The sequence below is a fragment of the Muntiacus reevesi genome, chromosome 1, assembly GCF_963930625.1.
Source record: "Muntiacus reevesi chromosome 1, mMunRee1.1, whole genome shotgun sequence".
Taxonomy (NCBI): Eukaryota; Metazoa; Chordata; class Mammalia; order Artiodactyla; family Cervidae; genus Muntiacus; species Muntiacus reevesi.
This window is the reverse complement of record NC_089249.1, coordinates 212,758,452-212,780,884: the sequence shown is the minus strand read 5'-3', so window position 1 is coordinate 212,780,884 and position 22,433 is coordinate 212,758,452. Positions and strand designations below refer to the sequence as shown.

General features: G+C 34.7%; 1 protein-coding gene across 6 annotated transcripts in view; it reads left to right on the top strand.

Annotated features, from left to right (window-relative positions):
* Positions 1–22,433, top strand: part of DMXL1 (Dmx like 1) — a 124,285-nt gene that overhangs the window by 6,615 nt on the left and 95,237 nt on the right. For 5 of the 6 annotated variants that reach the window (XM_065918222.1, XM_065918221.1, XM_065918220.1 and 2 more), the window contains exons 2-5: positions 5,555–5,680; positions 8,511–8,582; positions 11,536–11,614; positions 15,779–15,911. In XM_065918222.1, the coding sequence (XP_065774294.1) occupies positions 5,555–5,680; positions 8,511–8,582; positions 11,536–11,614; positions 15,779–15,911 (410 nt within the window). Of the gene's footprint in view, positions 1–5,554; positions 5,681–8,510; positions 8,583–11,535; positions 11,615–11,681; positions 11,716–15,778; positions 15,912–22,433 lie in introns of those variants that run through there. The other variant, XM_065918224.1, reaches the window with a different exon arrangement.

Here is a 22,433-nt window from a genome sequence, read left to right as displayed (position 1 = left end):
CCTAGAAGTTGAGTTGGTGGAACATGTGGTAGTTTTGCTTTTAATTTTTTCAGGACCCTTCCATAGTATTTTTGTTTGCTGTTTGTTTTTGTTTCTTTTGCCTGTGCTGTGTCTTCATTGTGTGGGTGGGCTTTATCTACTTGCAGCAAGTGGGGACTACTCTCTAGTTGCAGTACGCGTGCTTCTCATTGCAGTGGTGTCTCTTATGGTGGACGTGGGCTCTAGGGTGCATGGGCTTCAGTAGTTGCAGCACGCAGTCCCAGTAGTTGTGGCATTTGGACTCTAGAGTGTGGGCTTCAGTAGTTGTGGCCCACAGGCTTAGTTGCCTTGCCACGTGTGGAATCGTGTGAACCGGGGAATCGAACCTGTGTTCCTGCATTGGCAGGCAGGTTCTTAACCACTGGACCACCAAGGAAGTCCTCTTCCATATTGTTTTTCACAGTGGCTATGCCAGTTTACATTCTCACCTAGAGTACACAAGGATTCCTTTTCTTCACATTTTTACCAACACTTAATCTTTTATCTTTTTGATGATAGCATCTTAATGGGTGTGAAGTGATATCTCAACCAGTTTTAATTGGCATTTCCCTGATGATTAGTGATATTGAACGTCTTTTCATGTACCTATTGGCCAGCAGTACATCTTCTTTGGAAAAATGTGTGTTTGAGTCCCCTGCCCATTTTTAATTGGATTGTTTTTGCTATTGAATTATGAGTTCTTTATATATTTTAGATAGTAACTTTTTATCAGATAAGGTTTGCAAATACTTTCTCCCATTTTGAAGGTTACTTTTCTTTTCTTTTTTTTTTTTGAAGGTTACTTTTCATTTTGTTGATGGTTTCTTTTGCTGTGCAGAAGCTTTGCAGTTTAGTGTAGTCTTATTTATTACTGCTTTTGTTGCTTGTGCTTTTGGTGTTCAATTAATCATCACTGATTGTCAAGGGCCTTTCCCCCTATGTTTTCTTCTAGGAGTTTTGTTGTTTCCAGTTTTATTTTTCCAAGTTTAACTTTTTGATTCATTTTTGAGTTTATTTTTGTGTGCAATGTAAGACACAGGTTCAATTTCGTTCTTTTGCACAGGGATGTCCAGTTTTCCCAGTGTCAACTTATTGAAGAAACTATCTTTTCTCTATTGTATGTTCTTGGCACCTTTGTCAACAATTAGTTGACCATATATGTGTAGGTTATGTCTGGGTTTATGATTTTGTTTCTTAGGTCTCTATGTCTGGTTTTATGCTGGTACCATGTTGTTTGGATTATTATAGTCTTGTGATATAGTTTGAAATCAGGAAATGTGATTCCAGCTTAGTTATTCCTTAAGATTGCTTTGGCTATTTGGGGTCTTTTGTGGTTCCATGTGAATTTTAGGATTTTTTTTTTCCCCATGTGAAAAATGATACTGGAATTTTGATAGAGATTACATTGAATCTATAAATGGTTTTGTGTAATATGGACATTGTAACAATATTAACTCTTCTAGTTTGAGAACAAAAGACGTCTTTTCATTTATTTGTGTCATCTTCGGTTTCTTTAATCTATGTCTTGATAGTTTTCAGTGTTCAAGACTTTTCACCTGGTTAAAGTTATTCTAAAATACTTTATTCTTTTTGATGCTGTTGTAGATTGGATTGTTTCCTTAATTTCTTTTTTGAATAGTCTATTGTTAGTGTACAGAAATGCAGTTGTTTTTTTATGTTGATTTTGTATTCTGCAACTTTGCTGACTTTATTAGCTCTAAAAGTTTTTTGGTAGAGACTTCAGGGTTTCTATATGTAGTATCTTGTATTCTGAAAACAGACAATATTATATCTTCCTTTCTGTTTCAAATGCATTTTCTATCTGTTTCTTGCCTGATTACTCTGGTTGGGACTTCCAGTATTATGTTGAATAGAATTGGTAAAAGTGTGAGCATCCTTGTCTTGTTCCTGATCTTAGAGAAAAGCTTTTAGCTTTTTACCATTGACTGTGTTAGCTGTGAGCTTGTCATATATGGCTTTTATGGAACCATCCTGCATCTCAGAGATAAATACCACTTGATTATGGTGTATGATCTTTTTAGTGTGCTATTGAAATCAGTCTTTTAGTATTTTGTTGAAGATTTTTGCAACTATATTCATCAGAGAAATTGGCCTGTAGTTTTCTTGTAGTGTCCTTGTATAGCTTTGGTATATATAAAACTTTGGTGCCAAAGTTTTTTCCTTCTCACTCTCCAAGGCTGAAAATATATTAGTCAAATTCTGTATTCATAAATTACTTAGCTCTTTCTTGCCTTCTTTCTTTCAGTGTAGATGTAGTATTTGTTTGTAATTGTTAGTTCATTTGTTTCCTCCCCATTCTGATTGATTTATTTATGATGTTAATAAGTTTCAGAAATCATAACTAGCATCCATTGGTAGATGAATGAATAAAGAAGATGTGTAGGTGTGCGTGTGTATACATGTATATATATACGTCTTCTTTATTCATTCATCTACCAATGGATGCTGGTTATGATTTTTGAAATTATTAAATTTCATGTATACATATGTACATGTATACACACACATACACATATGCATTCATTTTCATCCATATATGTGTACACGCAATGCATATACACACACACAATGGAATATTAATCATAAAAAAGAGTGAAATCTTGCCATTTGTGACAAGATATGTGGATCTAGAGGGTATTGTGCTAAGTGAAGTAAGTCAGGCAAAGACAAGTAAGTCAGCCCTTTTCTACTTGTTTTTTTGACTTTTCACTTAATACTATCCCCTAGAAATCACTTCAAGTCAGTTCAAAGGTTTCTTCCTCATTCTTTTTATATCTGTATGATACTCCATTGTGCCTATGTACTATAGTTTATTCAACCAGTATTCTGTGCACAGCAGAATTTTTAAGGAGATACTTACATACTCTTGAAAACGATTGAGAAACAGAACAAAATGAAAATATAGTTTGAATCTTTAATGCATTTATGTTTAATTAATTACATTATCAAACTATAAAAATTAAAATTCTATAGTCAAGAAAATCAGGAGGTTCTTTTTTTATTATTGTAAAGCCCCAAGGATAATAGTCAACTCATGAAGTGTGGACTGCAACTGGTAATATTCTTTTTTTGTTGTTTTTGTTTTTTCCATTTACCAGTTTATTGCCATCCACTAGTTGTAACCCTGAAAGAAGAAAGGGCAGACTGAATGAGAGACATATTCTAGAGAAGATCAATAACATTTATTTGACTTAAAAGTTTATCAAAATTGGGCTTCCCTGGTGGCCCAAATGGTAAAGCGTCTACCTATAATGCAGGAGTCCTGGGTTTGATCCCTGGGTCGGGAAGATCCCCTGGAGAAGGAAATGGCAACTCATTCTAATACTCTTGCCTGGAAAATTCTGTGGATGGAGGAGCCTGGTAGGCTACAGTCCATGGGGTCGCAAAGAGTTGAACATGACTGAGCGACTTCACTGGTTCACTGGTTCCCAAAATTAGGAATAGATAGCTTTGCATCTTCTAGTACTGTCACTAAGGAAAAATTAACTGACAGGAAGTGATAATATAATACAGTAGCAGGAAAAAAGCAAGGGTAATCCAGGACTGGATAAGTCTGAATGATCACGGTTTATTTGTATTATGAGTTGGCATCTTTCTGTTGGGTAGGTGTCTATTTCTGGGATAACTTTGCAATTATCAAGTCTGAAGATGTTCAATACTTGTATTAAACATTAATTAATTAAGCAGTAATTTTGTGAGTTACTTCAGGATTAATGTAGACTTGATTCAGGAAAATTTAGTCATGATTGACAAAAATAGGTGCAACACAATATCTAAAAGTAGATAATTGCAGTACATGAAAAGAAGGCAGAGGTTATGAACACATTAAAATTTATATATATATGTGTGTGTGTGTGTGTATGTATATATATGTATGTATATATCCTGTCTAATGTAAATTGAAAAAAATTTGTGTTGTGAGAAGGCAATCTAAATTGTAAACACTCTGCATTTAATATAATATTTTGGTAAACAGTGACAGTATTTTATCAAAATTTAAAATTCAGGAGAAAATCAGTTGCTAAAATATTAAGGTATTTTGGAGGATCATTAATGAAAAGTTTTCTTAAATTGCTTTTTGGAATTTATTCTTGAGGATAATCTTGTGACAAGCCTTGTGATCCTGTTGTGGGTATTTACAAAGAGGTGAGCAGACCATCATGAGATTTTTTGTTTGTTTTCTGAGCCACTTTTTTCCTCTGTGTGACGCTAGTAGAGCCGCACTTGATTCCTCCTAATTCTTTTTAGGAAAATCCCAGGCAAGCATGCTTAACTAGGAAGTTCCTGTGCTACCACTGAAAGAGCACTAGATCAGAAGTCAAAAATCAAGCCCACTCTGGAAGCTGTCAGTCAATTTAGGCCTGAGTTTTTTGATACTGTGAGCAGATTTATTTGTATGTTCTCTCAAATCCCTTTTCTAAATATTTTTTTGTAGCTTATACAGAACCATTTTGGCCTTGGTAGGATTTATGGTCATAAAGTACATCTATTAAGTATAATATTTTTTGCATTAAGTAAAGTGTATGTGTATGTGCCAAAGAGATGGAAAAGTAGAGAATTACCGAGATTTTCAGAATTTACCAGGATGGAAAAGAGTTTGTGATGGATATTTTATTTTCAGAGTTATGCTGTATATAAATTCTAGGATGACAGTCATGTACTCTTAGATGGAAGAAACTTCTGTGATCTAAGACCAGAGAACAAGATAAACTTGAACCCTGCCTTTTTGTCATGGACTTTCACTTGTAGTACTGGACATGGATAACAAGCAAGATATTTACAAATTGTGGTATATGCTATGAAGAAAAAGAACAGAAAGTCATTAGAGGAGAGGGAGCAAGAATATGAATATATTCAGGAACTGAGACCTGAATGTTGAAAAGACGTTAGACAAAGACCAGGCAGGTAGAAGGAAGGTAAGCCACCCTGAGGTGGAAAAAGATTGATATGCCCAAGGAACAGAAAAAAGGGTAATATAGGGGCAGGAGCCATTTGAAGGGATGAAAGACTAGCTTGAGATGGGTTTGGGAAATTAGGATAATCACTTAGGGCATTGGCATTGGTAAGAAATTGAGATTTTGTTCCAAGTTCATGAGGAAACTATTGAAGGGACTTAATATCAGGGAAAATTACTTGGTGTAATAAGCATTTTTAAAAGATCACTTTTGTCTTCGTGTGGAAAGGAGTTATAGAGGGAAGCAAGAATGGAAGTGAACAGAATATAAGCAGTCATGCAGGAGAGAGATTATGGTAGTTTAGGTAAGTTCAGTAGCATTCAATCAAAATGGAAGAAGTGAAAGGAATTGGTATTTATTTTGCATATAGGACTGACTGATGGATCTGTATATGGGAAGTAAGGGAAATATTCTCAAATAATAAAGATTTTTTAAAAAAGAATATATAAAATTAGTCTGTTAAAACATAATATTTAATACCAGTGTTTTATATGATAAAATATTTTGTTGACAATTTTGTCATTTTTGTTTTATTTTGTTCTTTTATGTTTTGCTTTTAGGCTTATGCATCTGGATGTGACATTGTTATACTGGGAAGTGATTTTGAAAGACTGCAAATAATCCCAGGCGCTAAACATGGAAATATTCAAGTAGGATGTGTAGATTGTTCAATGCAACAAGGCAAGGTTTGTAATCTTGTGGTAATATGAGATTTGTTTTGAGTATGGTTTTTGTCAGTATAGTCTCTGAAGTATCATTTCCTTTTGAATTAGAGACTTACTGTGTTTCCAAGATAATGTAGCTACAGATTTCTTTGTCTCTCTAGATGTACCCTAGAGAACAAAATTCCTGACTTAAATGTATCTTAGAAACTGTCAGGAATTCTATTCTTGTATAATCTTGAATAGCATAATTTTCTCCTTGAGTTGCCAGATATAATATTTATTGCATGTAGAGTAGATGTAAAGCTTACTTATTTCAAAATTTATTGGATTGAAGGAAAGGAATAGCAATAAACTTCAGTCTATTTAGAAATAAACTCCTGAAAAGAAATTGTTAGAGTCCTACTTTGTCTTTAAAGAGGTAGTTATCTCCTTGTAACTTTGGGATAAACTTTGTAAAAAAATCAACATAAACACTATAATTTTTTAAGTTATTTATTCCAAGTCTATAAAAAAAAGTGAAAAATTTAATTAACTGCTATTTACATATGAAAAGGAAAAAATTACCTTGAAAGTGAAACAGCAACAAAAACAAAAAAAATGGGTTATATGATTTTACATTAGGTTAAATATGGTTTCTATTATAGTACCAGAGTTGGGAGAGTTCTAACTTACAAACAGTATAGCATAGAGCTTAATATAGCTCCATATAGGCATAGTTGACCAAGCCTAAATACAGTTGTAGATAGACTAGGCTGAACTTGGCAAATGTAATTTTTTTTGCTAGGTACTTAAAGTATATTGTTTGACTCTGTGATACTGTTAAAACGTTTTGTGTGAGAAATCAAAATGGTCCCAACCTTATTTTTAATCTAATCATTCCTAGTAAACTTGTCATTCTGAAAAGTTATGTCTTCAGACCTAGCTTAAAGATATTCATGGTAAAGTCATTTCAACTGTTGTAGTCTTTGCCTGTTTTTTTGCACTGCTGTTTTTTGTTTTGTTATTCATATACCCCTTCCTTTCAGTAGAGTTGCAGGTGTCTTATCTATCTTTTTTTTGCTCATGTCTTTCATTCTTGCTATGCTACAAAAATGATTTTTATTATGGAATACCAAAAATCCCTGAAACTTTTTTCCTTTCTCTTCATTTTTGCTTGATCTCCTAGCTCTGTAGTTCTGTAATCTTAATTGTATGAAAGGTGACTTCTACCATCTAGATTCACATGAGGCTTGTTAATGTTGGAAATTAATTTTAGTAATTTCCAATATGAATTATCTTTTTGGGATAAGCTGTACTATGGGCTTCCCTGGTGGCTAAGATGGTAAAGAATCTGCCTACAATGCAGGAGACCTGGGTTCAATCCCTGGATCAGGAAGATCTGCTGGAGAAGGGGATGGCCTCCCACTCCAGTGTTCTTACCTGGAGAATTCCATGGACAGAGGAGCTTGGTGGGTTACTATATTACATGAAATCCAGGTTAGAATGAAGAGGTCATTTGGTTGTATAATCATTCTGATAAAGAGTACATTTCCTTTGTTTTACAGATAGTATCAGTATAATCAAATGATTCCTTAAGATACCATGATGAAAATTTATAGGTTTTGGTATTTGGAACTACTGTTTAACTTTCAGAAGGAAGTGCTTTGATACCATAGGCACCAATATTTTATCATTACTGTTTTTTATCTTTGTAGTACCACCAGATTCGTTTTCCTAAGAAAATTTATCTGCATTTGACTTGTTATCATTTGCTTTAAACTGTTTTTAGTTTCCCATTACTCTAGAAAAGTTTAAGTTGTTCACCTTGGTTTGAGACTTTTTTTAACCCACTCACACCTACCTTTTTGGTCTCATGTTCGTTATTCTCTTCTCTGGCTGGGCTGATGGTCAGTCACCTCCCAACATACTTTACTTCTTTTAATATTTACACTTGTATTCATACTGTGCCCTGTTTCTGAAATTGCACTTGATCTTAGCCAAAAGGCCGAGAAGTGATGTTTCTGAAATTGAACACTCACTGCAGTTTGAAATCCTAGCCACACATAAAGGCACAAACTAAACACTCCTGGATGAACTCAGTGTAGATGATTTCTGTATTCTCAGAACTCCTCAAAATATCCACTCCCACATGTATGTTATATCCTCATTTCTTATTCTTCTTCACTAGGTTATATGTTCTTATTTTTATTCCTGATCATTCATTCTACCTATATATCTGATTTCTGATGGTTTAATACTCTTCATTTGTGACTCACTCAGGCTGCAGTTGTAGCTACTTAATAAAACAGAGCAAGCAAGGTTTATTTTTCATTGATTAAGGGGTAAATTTTAAAGATACTCAAATAAAATAGAATATTGAAAAAGTATACTTCTTGAAGAGTTAACAAAGGAATGGATCTAAGTTTTATCTCCAATAAGTTAAATATACACTGACAGAATTGTGAACTTTTGAGGACAGATAACCTAAAAACTGATTTTAAGTCATCAAATTCCATAAGGAATACAGCAATGCATTTTCTCATGTGAGGAAGGGAATTAACAGTGTTCTTTACCAGATGCTTTACAGATGTTATTTCAACCCTCAATTCTACTAGGAAGATGATATAATGCATGTTGTAAATATAGATAGGGAAACTGAGGTTCAAAGAGATTACCTTGCTGGTATACAGTAAGTGACAGTGCTGGGGATTCTGACCCACATATGGTAACCCCCAAAACTGACTTTCTCAAGTATTGGTGAAAGAAATTTTGTGTTGAATATTTTGTAAGTTATACTATTCATTTCCTCTGCTCTTTTGATTCATAAGTAACAACATATTTATAAGTTTTCTTTCTTTTTTCTTTTTAAAAGATTGCAGCATCCTATGGAAATGTTATTTCTGTTTTTGAACCAGTTAACCTACCGAAGCAAAAGAAAAATTTGGTCAGTAATTTATCTTTTTCTATTAGAAATGGAAATGTGTATTAAAAGATAACATTTTTAAGAGTACAAAATTAGAGTGATTGTCACATAAATCATTATAAATTGTACACTGTAATTAAAGACAACATGCTAAATGCTACTTTCTTCTTTAAAATGTGTAAATGTTTCATTGAAGTAGAATTAAACTAAATTGTGCTTACTAAATTATCTTTAAATGCTTTTTTCCCCCCATCTGTCAGTTTTTTCTTTTATTAAGTATTTGAAGAGTCAACAACTTGAAATTTGTCAGTTACTTTATTAATAGTGGCAAACATCTTTGTCCAGTCATATGTGGCACTTGTTTTTGTTTCTATGATCTTCTTTCGTATAGCTTTTTTCTTTGTATATTTTGTTCTTAAAGTGACAAGTTTTGATTGCAAAATCTTAACATACCCCTTGGACTTAATTTCTTGCCCTTATTAAATCATGTAATAATTGTTAGTGGGTCAGTGAATGTTTTTTCTTTATAAGGAATAGTTCTGAAAGTTGCTTAAAACAATAGTTTATAAATATTGAGGTTATGTTGTAGATTTTTTGTGTGTTTTGGTAATCTTAAATATAGCAGACCAGGGTATTTTACTCATCTCTACTGAAGGTTAAACTACTGATTTTAACTGTGAAAGAGGATCAGCATGGTGTGGTCTAAAGAACACTGTAGTAGGAGTCATAGAAATGGTTTATTTATCTGCTGCTGTGTAGCTGTTTGATATTAAGCAAGTCAGCCTTAAAAGGCTCTTTGCTCAATTCCAAAATTGTTTAACATCTATTTATTCTTGATTTCAAAGACTGGGAATTTGTTAAATGTGAAAAATCAAACTATGTTAATAATAGATTTATCTTATATATTTTTTAATAGTTTTCATTTCATTTTCACTTAGCTTATTAATATCTTACAAATTTCCTCTGACTTAGTTGGGCAGCTGTTATTTCTTTTTTATAAATAAGGCAGCAGAGGTTCAAAAATATGTGACTTGAGCCATAGATCTAAGAGTGAAACTAGTTATCTTGATCCCTAGGTGTGAGCATTCTTTTTCCTTACCTTGTGTTAATGAAAAATATTTTCTCTAGGTTAATTGATGTCCATTTAAAACTTTCATGGAAAGAGAATCCACACTTCTCTCGTCTCTGTTTGTGTTTATATTATTATCTATGAATCCAGTGTTAGAGGCTCTCATACCCTTAGGAATTAGTAGTTAATAGTACTAAAAACATATTTTATAGGTAGTTGTTCCTTCTAAACCACTGTATTTCAAATGCTAGTCAATAAATATTTGTTGAATGAAATAACTGACTTTAAAAAATCAGTTTGTTATGTTAAAATGCCTTTACTTATAAGAGTAGGATTGAATTTCAGTTATAACCCTTGTACTAGTTATAATCATTTAATATAATAGTCTGAAAAATTCAATAAGAAGAGGCTGGTTTATTGGTAGCAGCACTGAGTTTGCAAAGAGGGCAAGGGAAAAAAAGCCTGATGAATAAAGGGAAAACTGGATCAAATGGAAAAATTATTAACTTGGAAGATGCTCAAAATCTTTAATTCCAAGATATAGTATCAGAGAATCTTTAGAGCCTCATAAAAATATTATTTTATTTGTACATTCTGGAATATTCTGTTCCGATGGTAGTTCTTCACAAGAGGTGCACTTCAGAATCACTAGTTGACAGTGTGTCCAGGTCCTCCTCTGGGGAATTGTACATCTGTACCTGTGGGATTGTGCCTACGTACTTGTACGTCTAGTTGTAGAGGGAGTCTTCTGATGATTGAGAGCCATTCCTGCAAACTGTGCTTAGTTGCTCAGTTGTGTCTGACTCTTTGCGACCCCATGGACTGTAGCCCTCCAGGCTTCTCTGTCCATGGTGATTCTCCAGGCAAGAATACTGGAGTGGGTTGCCATGCCCTCCTCCAGGAAGTCTTCCCACCCCAGGGATTGAATCTAGGTCTCCTGCATCGCAGGTGAATTCTTTACTGTCTGAGCTACCAGGGAAGCCCACATAGTGTTTCATAAGAGTATTCAGCAGGTCAGCTGTATCAAAATCACTTGAAGATGTTGGTTTAAAGTACAGATTCCTGTGCCTAGTCCTGGACCTTTTGAATCTGAACGTTTGGGCATGGGTCTTCAGAGTCTGAGTTTTTAGTAAACCATCTCACATTGCTTTCATACCAAAGCATGGGAGCCACTACACTCAGAGAGTATTTATGAGTCTCAATCTAGTAGAGGTTAGAGAAGTCAACTTAGTAGGCCACAACTTGACTTTAAAAGAAAATGAAAGAGAATAGAAATGTTAGATTTCATCACATGTATTAAGAGTAAACTTAGATTGCATTTGTATGTATGCATATATGTGTTCTGGGTTACAGTGCAGTGTGTATTTCTTACTGGTTTGTGGGTTAAAAAAGTTTGAAAAATACTGCTTTAAGGGATGAAAAGCCTTTATATAATATAAGAGCAGTGTTAACATCTCTTATTCTGAATCTTCACACTTACCATATGCCCTCAGGTGAAGGTGAAACACTAAAAGAGGAGGAATCTTCAAATAGCAGAGACACAGACACATTTAGAATTAAACCTTTGTAGCTATAATAATAATAATAAAGTAATAATAGTAACTTTAAAAGTTTGAGGTTAATACATATATTGTCCTAGTTGGCAGATATTTATTGATTGTCTAAATATAGTAAAGACAGACTTTTGGACCTTCCAGGAATGGATATGCTCTCATTGATCTCCATCACATACCCTTTATTTTTCTTGACTAGACTGAACATTTTATTCTCTTCAAATATGACTCAGTGCTCAATTATACCTCAAAAAATGAGTACATGTATTATTAAAAATAATTAGTGTCAGTGTATACACTTGACAGAACAGATGCCAGTAATAGACTAAATGACCTTTTTTTCAAATTTTAGGAATTATATAGTCAGTGGCAGAAAAGTGGCCAATTTTTTCTGGACTCCATAGCACACAATATAACTTGGGATCCTGCAGGTAAGAAAAGAAGGATTAACTGAAATAATACTTGCTTTTTTTTTTTTTTTACTTTCATGTATTTCAGTTCTGCTTTGTGTGAAATGAGAGAGAACACAAAAGTAAGTAAAACAAGTTGTCCAGTTTTAGAGCTTATACTGAAATGAGGAAAATATGCACCATAATAGTGTCCAGCTGTTGTAGGAATATGTGTTGTTTTGGGAAGCAGACACTAATTGTCTCTGGAGAATCAAAGATTCGTTGAAGGGGAGCCTTTTGACATGAGAGTAGATGGACTTTGATAGTAAGGGTGGGGATAGGTTGAAAGTGAAAGTGTTAGTCACTTTTATGTCCAGTTCTTCGTGACCCTGTGGTTTGTAGCCCGCCAAGCTCCTCTGTCCATGGAATTCGCCAGGCAAGAATACCAAAGTGGGTTGCCATTCCCTTCTTCAGTGGATCTTTCCGACCCAGTCAAAACCCTGGTCTCCTGCATATGTATCACTTATCTATTTCTGCATTAAAAAATAGTCCTAAAGCAGTTTTTACCAGTTTACCAGAGTGAGCAAAGGAACAGAGAAAGAAAGCGTAGGATATGTTCTGATACTGGTTAATACTTCATTGAGACTGGAGTGAGTCTGGTGAAGAGTGGAAAGCCTTTACAGTCATGTAAATAATTAAATAACTTAATTCTTTTAAATTGTATGAAATGTATAGGTTTTTGAAAGTGGCTAGTGGCAAACTAAGATTTATGATTTTGCCAGATTTTTCTGGTAGCAGTGTCTCAGAATGATCAGAGACAAGAGGAACAGGAACGTAAATATTGTATTTTAATTACCTTTGAAAAGTGCATTCACAGTAGTCTGAATGAGAAATAACTTGTTTCAGTGCTTTTATCATTGTAGGTGGTCAGTTCATATTGAGTGACTGATGAAAAGAATACACAGATGTTGAGATGCAGTTGTGTATAGTAGATAAAATGGCTGAGAAAAAAGTGTTAGTTTAGAATACAAAGTTCAGAACCTTGTGAAATTATTTTAGAAGATAGAGATTATTTCAGATTTTAAAAATTCACAATGTTTTAAAATATTTTATCTCATGAGGTTAATGCTTGCTAGCTGGCATTTTGTATGTGTATTTTATGCATATAGTGAGAAGAGTAAAAATTTAACCTGGATTCAAATCTGGCATTTAGTAGGGCACTTTGTATTTAACTCTACTAGGTAACTCTACTAGGTATAAGGTTACTCATGTCCAGTTTATGCCTATTGTCCTCATATAATTATTAATACTGTCATCTTTTATTTTCACAAGTGTTCCTGTTTGGATAATAAATTATATGGTTATTCTGTGATAGCACTACAATTTATTATAATTATTTATTTTGTTAGACAAGGTCTTATATTCAGTAATTTATCTGGGGCCCGTCATATATTAAACTGTTAATAAATGTTTATATATATGAGTAGAAGTTTTGTGATCATGAGCAGATTACTTAACATATGAATGTACTTGATGCTTTCTATAAAAAGGTATTTTAGTACTTACCTATAAAAAAGATTGTTAGCAAGTGAACTGGATACTGGAAGTCTCTTATGAATAACTGTAATAAAAACATTTTTATTTGAAGTGAGTGTTCTTTAGTAATGACTCAGTAGTTGCTTGGAATTTCTGTACCTGTGGTCTGTAAGTACTAATGCTTCAGAAGGTAGTATTGATATTATTATTGATATTGATAGTATTTAAGTTCCTTTGAAATCATCATTACAGAATTCTTTTAGAAGATAACTACTTATTTTCTTAACATATCTGCTAGTGACTTGCCAATAGTTCATGACGGTTATCTTTTAAATCATGATTTAGTTAAAATTCACAGCAAATTCTCTTATTTTTCTTTTTATAATCAAAAGTTTAAAATTTAGAGGTTTGGTTCAGAGATGGGTTATTATTGTAATATATATTTGGGAGCTGTTATTGTTTTTTCAAATGAATTTTGTAACTATTTATAAACAGATTTAGAATATAGTGAGTGAAATATTAGTATTTTTAGTTTTGATGAATATACCTTATTAGTATATGCCAGGCACTGGATATAAAGAATATTTTTCAAGTGATGCTAATAAACTGACTGTAGTACCTTTGTATTGCCACCAGACCCACCATTGCATCTTGCTTTAAGCCCAAGATTTACTGTTTTAGACTTAATGCTTTTTTTTCTCCTCCTGTGATAGCCATACCTCTGTCCTTTCTGTTCAAATCAATGTATTATACTATATACCCTACTTATTTTTGTTCCATTCTGTAACTAAAGTGAATTATTTTGCATTCTATATTAATTTATTAACTTGGGGGGATACCTTAATTTCACCCTTAGTTTTTATGTTAAAGAAAACTTATCAAAATTGAATTCACAGATACTGAGAAGTCAGAGGTAGTGGGTGGAGAAGGGTGGGGTTGGGGAGAGTAGATGAAATAGATGAAGGTTATGAGTTATGAAATAAATCCTGGTATGTAATGCATGACATGGTAACTATGCTTAGTTCTGTACTGTGTATTTGAACCGTTGCAGAGAAAGAGTAAATCTTAAAAGTTCTTATCACAAGAAAAAAAAATTGTAACCATATGTGTTGATGAATGTTAACTAGACTTACTGTGGTAGTCATTTCACACTGTATACAAATAATGAATCATTGTGTTATAACCTGAAAGTAATATAATGGTACATGTCAATTTTATTGCCGCAATAAAAGAACAGGTGTGTTTGTTGGTAAGCTCAACAGTGGAATAATAACCATATGTAAATGGAATGCCTTGTTAGTACTGTCTCGGCTGTTTTTATCCATCTATGAGACTTTCCACCTAATTGCTACTGTTTATTGAGCTTCTGCTAAGTGCCTAGCCTGTGCCAAATACATTATATATATAATAGCTAATTCTTACAACAACTCTACATAAATTTCTAATTTTATAGGTGAGAAAACTGAGGCTCAGAAGTTGCCCAACTTGCCCAAATTCACATAGCTGATTAAGTACCTTACTTGGTATTTAGACCCAGGGATTTCCTATTTCAAGTCAGTGTTTTGCCACAGACTCGCTTTTTAAGTAAAGTGCTCTTTCCAAAGAGATACAAATCCATAGTCTTCAGTTGCCAAGATGAATGCCTTATTTATTGTCAGCTTTTTGGCCAAAGTTTGTACTTCAGTTATCCAAGTCATATAGTTGGGATCTATCCTTGAAAGTTCTTGTATCTCTCTATTTTTCATTTGGTGTCAAGCCTTGAAAATTCTGTTTTTTTGAAATGGCTTTCAAATCCATGCTTATTACTTTAATATTTGATTCAGATCCTCATGATTTCCCATCTATATGTATTGTAGTCATTTAACCAGGTTTCCCAGCATCTTATGTTTTCCCTAATCTTGTCTGTCTCTAGAATTATAGAGAATATTTACCCTTCTTTGTGTACTGGGATTTTTGAAAGTATGGTGAAAATTATGGGTTATCTCAGGAAAAATGCACATGGTATACCTATAACTTTTGCATGTATGTTATTGGAGGAGGTTTATATGCCCCTTCACGTCTATCTATTGACACCCCTCTCCCAGCTGAGACCCCTTTTTGTAGAATACAGATCCACTCTGCAAGCTATCCCTCCATATAAAATCTTTTAACTCCCAGCTGCTTGTAACAAACTAAACTCCTTACAAACCTCAAAAATGCTTCACAATATGATGGCTTCCCCCCACCCCCAACCTTACTTCTTTTCTTAGGTCTACTATGTGCTTTATGCCTTAACCATAAGGAAATTATGAAGCATTCTCTAGAATATATTTGAACTAACATGTTTTCATGCTTCTGTTCTAACATTTCTCTATTGGAATGTGAACCCATTATGAAAAAGGACAGTGTCTCATTTGTCATTGTATTGCCAGTGCCTAGCACAGTGCCTCTTACAAAGATGATGCTCATTAAATGTTTGTTGAAAAAGAGATTACAAGATCTGTTCCCCTTTCTGTCTAAGCTTCTTCAACAAAGTTAAAATATAGCCTTACTCCCTTATAACCCAAATCTCTTTTTATTTGACTTTTTAAAAAAGTTATATTCTTTACAGTATTATATGAAGCTCTTGAGCATGTAACTTAAGTCACTAATTAAATACCTAAATAATTATTAGTGCACGTATTTTTTCAGGTAATCGTCTTTTAACTGGTTCCAGCTGTTTGCAGCTCTGGTCCAATGCTAACTTGGAGAAGCCAGCTGAAGATGAAAATCCAGATAAAACAGATCTTAACTTTGGGGATTGGAGATGCATTTGGCAGTGCAAGTAAGCAATTAACTAGGGGGTTAAACCAATAAACCTGTTTCATATGGTCTTATTATATTATAAATGAATTTTAGTTTGTATAAAAGCATACTAACATAAAAAGTGTTGATTTTTTTATAATTGTGACATACCTTTTCTTATATATATAGAACAGTCCCCATTTCCCATGCTCTGCAGATCCTTTTTTTTTTTTTTAATTGTTGAATAAAACACATAGGAAGAAACAGAAATGTGTAAGGCCCATAAGAGCATTCTAAAGTATACAAAAGGAAGACAAAGATACCTTTCATACTTTTGACTGAGTTTTCCTGTTGTGAAGAAGTAAATTTTTCCCAAATTAATCTATATGTTAAATATCACTCTTATCAAAATCTCATTGGAATTTCTACTTGTGAGTGGAGTCCAGAATTTTAAAAGGACACATATGGCAAGAAAAGGAAAATTCTGAAAGAAGAAAAGAATGAAGACATACAGTATAGTAAAACTAATTATAATGCTACAACAGATCAAGCCGTTTGTTGTTGATACAGGAATGGATAGATTAGGATCCAGGGTTAGACCCAAGTACACAGAGCTTTAGTATGTAAGGTGGCATTTTACATCAGTAAGGCAACTTGCTAGCTCTGTGGAGGAGAAAGCAAAGTTAGAATCTCTTTCATACTTGGCACAAAAACAAATTTAAAAGGAAGAAAAAGCAGTATGTATACAACAAAAAAAATTTAGATGAAAATATCAGTAAATTTTCATATTTTAATACTGCCGTGTCTGGTATGATAGCAACTAGCCACATCTCACTTGAGCACTTGAAATATGGCTAGACTGAACTGAGATGTCCTAAAAGTATAAAATACACACTGGATTTAAAAGTTTTAAAAGAATGTGAAAGTCATACTAAGTTTTAGTTGATTACATACTGAAATGATAATACTTTTGGTATATTGGATTAAGTAAAATATAATTAACTTCACCTGTTTCTTTTTACTTTTTTTAAATATCACTACTGGGAAATTAAAAATTGTGTATTGGGCTATTGTCATTTGTGTGCTATCACTATTGGATGAGAAGTGCTATTTTAGAGTTGTGGAAATTTTTCTAAGTATAACACCACAGCTAAAAACTAAAAAGAAAGAAAAGGAAAAAAATTAATAGTTTTGGGTATCAATAAAAATCTTTTGTGAAGCAAAAATACTGTAAGGAAAAAAAAACCAAAACCTTGATGGGAAATACATGCAATTTTGGGTTAATGCCACTTTTTAAAAGGAGGTTTTAAAAATTAATTCGAAGGTAGTAGATATTTCAGAAGTAAACAAAAATGGAAAATGAGAAAAATGTTTTGAGAAAATTTTTTAAAGTATTATATGCAAATAAAGAGCAGCATATTGAGTTGACTGACCTCATTCAAAAATCATGAGATGCAAAATATCCATAAAGAAAAGAATTAATAATACCTATTACTAGTGAGTGAATAGAGAAAAGATACTCTAATTAATATATACTGTTAATAAGAGCATAAAATTAGTATCATACTTTATGGAAGTATGTATCAGTTGGCTTAATTTTTCTTATGTTCTTTAGATAGCAAGTCCAAATTACTTTCATTCCAACAAGTATTTGTTGAGTGCTTATCATATTCCAGGCAGCGGTAAAAGTGCTTAGAATATAGCCATGAACAGATGGGTGGAGATAGACAATATACCAGTAAATCGGTATGACAGGATGTAACGAAGGGCATTCTTCCTGAGTCAGTTTTATGTGAAGCAGTTGTTTAGTTGCTAAGTTGTATCCATCTCTTCTTGAGACCCCATGAACTGTAGCCCACTAGGCTCCTCTGTCTACGGTATTTCCAAGGCAAGAATATTGGAGTGGGTTGTCATTTACTTCTCCAGGGGATCTTCCCAACCCAGTATCTTCTCCTGCGTTGGCAGAGGGATTCTTCACCACTGAGTCACCTATCAGATACCAAAGTCAGAGTAAGGCACATTTCCTGTATATAGAATTTACAAAGGAGATTTCAAAGGAGCTAGTTCTATGTGTTTTTTTTGCACCCCATAGTCAGATCATGGGTATTAAAAAGGGTTTAAATATAGAGAGGAAACAGGATTTCGCAAAAAAGATAATTCTCTAGAAAGAGCTGTGGCTTTGCTTATAAGATTGCAGGGAGAGAAGAGCAAAGAAGTGCTGTACTGCAGTCACTGCAGATCTGGTAAGGAGCTTCTTGGGTTGAACTGAGAATTTTAAATGTATTTCATACATTTGGAAGAGGGAGAGAATCTTAAGTGAAAAAAACAGAATTATACAGAGTCCTAGTAACTTGGACTAGACATACTCATTTATTTGAAGTAGTTTATTATTTAAGTAAACAATTAAGCCTTGGACTGGAAACTATGCAAGTTTTATTCTAGGATCAACTGAAGATTGATCCTTAGAAGAAATGGAATGGTCATGATAGTCAACAGAAGGGTCCGAAATGCAGTACTTGGATGCAATCTCAAACATGACCGAATGATCTCTGTTCGTTTCCAAGGCAAACCATTCAATATCACGGTAATCCAAGTCTATGCCCCAACCAGTAATGCTGAAGAAGCTGAAGTTGAACGGTTCTATGAAGACCTACAAGACCTTTTAGAACTAACACCCCCAAAAGATGTCCTTTTCATTATAGGGGTCAGGAATGCAAAAGTAGGAAGTCAAGAAACACCTGGAGTAACAGGCAAATTTGGCCTTGGAGTACAGAATGAAGCGGGGCAAAGGTTAATAGTTTTGCCAAGAGAACACACTGGTCATAGCAAACACCCTCTTCCAAAAACACAAGAGAAGACTCTACATATGGACATCTCCAGATGGCTAACACTGAAATCAGATTGATTATATTCTTTGCAGCCAAAGATGGAGAAGCTCCATACAGTCAGTAAAAACAAGACCAGGAGCTGACTGTGGCTTGGATCATGAACACCTTATTGCCAAATTCAGACTTAAATTGAAGTAAGTGGGGGAAACCACTAGACCACTCAAGTATGATCTAAATCAAATCCCTTATGGTTATACAGTGAAAATGAGAAATAGATTTAAGGAACTAGATCTGATAGAGTGCCTGATGAACTATGGATGGAGGTTTGTAACATTGTACAGGAGACAGGGATCAAGACCATACCCAAGAAAAAGAAATGCAAAAAAGCAAAATGACTGTCTGATGATGCCTTACAAATAGCTGTGAAAAGAAGAGAAGCAAAAGGCAAAGGAGAAAAGAAAAGATATACCGATTTGAATGCAGAGTTCCAAAGAATAGCAAGGAGAGATAAGAAAGCCTTCCTTATGATCAATGCAAAGAAATAGTGGAAAGCAATAGAATGGGAAAGACTAGCAATCTCTTCTAGAAAATTAGAGATACCAAGGGAACATTTCATGCAACGATGGGCTCAATAAAGGACAGAAATGGTATCAACCTAACAGAAGCAGAAGATATTAAAAAGAGATGGCAAGAATACACAGAACTACAAAAAAATATCTTCACGACCCAGATAATCACAATGGTGTGATCACTCACCTAGAGCCAGACATCCTGGAATATAAAGTCAAGTGGACCTTAGGAAGCATCACTACGAACAAAGCTAGTAGAGTTGATGGAATTCCAGTTGAGCTATTTCAGATCCTAAAGGATGATGCTGTGAAAGTGCTGCACTCAATATGCCAGAAAATCTGGAAAACTCAGCAGTGGCCACAGGACTGGAAAAGATCAGTTTTCATTCCAATTCCAAAGAAAGGCAATGCCAAAGAATGCTCAAACTTCTGCACAATGGCACTTGTCTCACATGCTAGTACAGTAATGCTCAAAATTCTCCAAGCCAGGCTTCAGCAATATGTGAACTGTGAACGTCCAGATGTTCAAGTTGGTTTTAGAAAAGGCAGAGGAACCAGAGATCAAATTGCCAACATCCATTGTATCATTGAAAAGGCAAGAGCGTTCCAGAAAAACATCTACTTCTGCTTTATTGAATATGCCAAAGCCTTTGACTGTGTGGATCACAATAAACTGGAAAATTCTGAAAGAGATGGGAATACCAAACCACCTGACCTCCCTCTTGAGAAACCTGTATGTATGCAGGTCAGGAAGCAACAGTTAGATCTGGACATGGAACAACAGACTGGTTCCAAATAAGAAAAGGAGTATGTCAAGGCTGTATATTGTCACCCTGCTTATTTAACTTATATGCAGAGTACATCGTGAGAAACGCTGGGCTGGAAGAAGCACAGGCTGGAATCAAGATTGCCGGGAGAAATATCAATAACCTGATATGCAGATGACACCACCCTTATGGCAGAAAATGAAGAAGAACTAAAGAAGCTCTTGATGAAGTTGAAAGAGGAGAGTGAAAAAGTTAGCTTAAAGCTCAACATTCAGAAAACAAAGATCATGGCACCCGGTCCCATTACTTATGGCAAATAGATGGGGAAACAGCGGCTAACTTTATTTTTTGGGGCTCCAAAATCACTGCAGATGGTGACTGCAGCCATGAAATTAAAAGACACTTCCTCCTTGGAAGGAAAGTTATGACCAACCTAGATAGCATATTTAAAGCAGAGACATTACTTTGTCAACAACAGTTTGTCTAGTCAAGGCTGTGGTTTTTCCCGTAGTCATATTTGAATGTGAGCGTTAGACTATAAAGAAAGCTGAGCGCTGAAGAATTGATGCTTTTGAACTGTGGTGTTGGAGAAGACTCTTGAGTGTCCCTTGGACTGCAAGGAGGTCCAACCAATCCATTCTAAAGGAGATCAGTCCTGAGTGTTCATTGGAAGGACTGATGTTGAAGCTGAAACTCCAATAGTTTGGCCACCTCATGTGAAGAGCTGACTCTTTTGTAAAGACCCTGGGAAAGACTTAGGGCAGAGTGAGAAGGGGGCGACAGAGGATGAGATGGTTGGATGGCATCACTGACTCAATGGACATGAGTTTGGGTAAACTCCAGGAATTGGTGATGGACCGGGAGGCCTGGTATGCTTCAGTTCATGCGGTTTCAAATAGTCGGACATGACTGAGCAACTGAACTGAACTGAACAACTGAAGTTTACACTAACTGGAATACATTTAAAAGTTGAGCTTGATTATAGTTCATTTGTGGTGCATTAAAAAAATCTGCTTATACCTGTTAGATGAAGACTAGTAGGTACGATAGAGAATAAGTAGGATGGGAGAAGAGGAGTAGAGCTGACGTTGAGTATAGATATGAAGGAAGTAAATTATGTGTGCATATCTTTTGGAGGAGGGAACTAGTACAAGACCCTGAGGTAAAACTGTGTGTCACCTTGTGGCTGGAGGAAAGTGAACATAGTGAGGAGTGAGGGAGAAATGATCAAGAGTCAGGAGGCAGCTTATAGGTTATTGTGAGGCATTTGCATTTTAATTTTGAGTGAGTGTGGAAGCTGTTGAGGGTTTTGAGCAGAGCGTGAAATCTGATTCCCATTTAAGAGAATTGCTTTAGATATTGCTTTAAGAAAAAACTTTTGGGGCAACACAGTCACAATCATGAAGACCAGGAATTTTTTTTTAACTTTTTTTTGTATTGGGGTATAGCTGATTAACAAACTATGTTATGATAGTCTCAGGTGAACAGTGAAGGACTCAGCCATACAAATACATGTATCCATTCTCCCCCGAACTCCACTCCCGTCTAGGCTGCCATACCACATTGAGCAGAGTTCCATGTGCCATATAGTAGGTTCTTGTTGGTTAACCATTTTAAATATAGCAGTGTAAGACCAAGCCCTTTTAATTATTTGTTTTAAAGATATCTTTAAGATTAACCAGATACATAAAAATGTGTGTTCAAAACTGTTCACTGTACCACTTAATGTTCAGTTCAGTTCAATCACTCAGTCATGTCCGACTCTTTGCGACCCCATGAACCACAGCACGCCAGACCTCCCTGTCCATCACCAACTCCCGGAGTCCACCCAAACCCATGCCTATTGAGTCAGTGATACCATCCAACCATCTCATCCTCTGTCGTCCCCTTCTCCTCCTTGCCCTCAATCTTTCCCGGCATCAGGGTCTTTGCATATGATTCAGCTCTTCGTATCAGGTGGCCAAGTATTGGAGTTTCAAAGTATTAGAACTTATGTTCATGACATGTTTTAAAATAAATATTACAGAGCAAATTGTAAAAAGTTTCCATCTTCTTCCCCACAACCTCCCACAGAAAGTAGATGGAGAGGTAGAGTGGAAAGAGATCTGGAAGTCAACGTCTTAACATGTTACTAGTGATTTTGCATGGAAATGGTTGTTGTGGTTTTGGTGAAGCTGTAGATGATTTTATTTTCTTCTTTTCACCCATTTATATCATTATTTTCTGTTATGTATTTATAATAATTAAAGTCAGGGTAAAAACGTTTTTTTAATTTGAAATTGAACTATGACGGATTTCCTCTTTGGCTTGCTTTACAAATAAGTTTAGTGTGACTCTATCTAAGCATGAACTTGGGTAAAGAAAAGGAAAGTAATGATAGTGAGAAATGTCTTGAGAT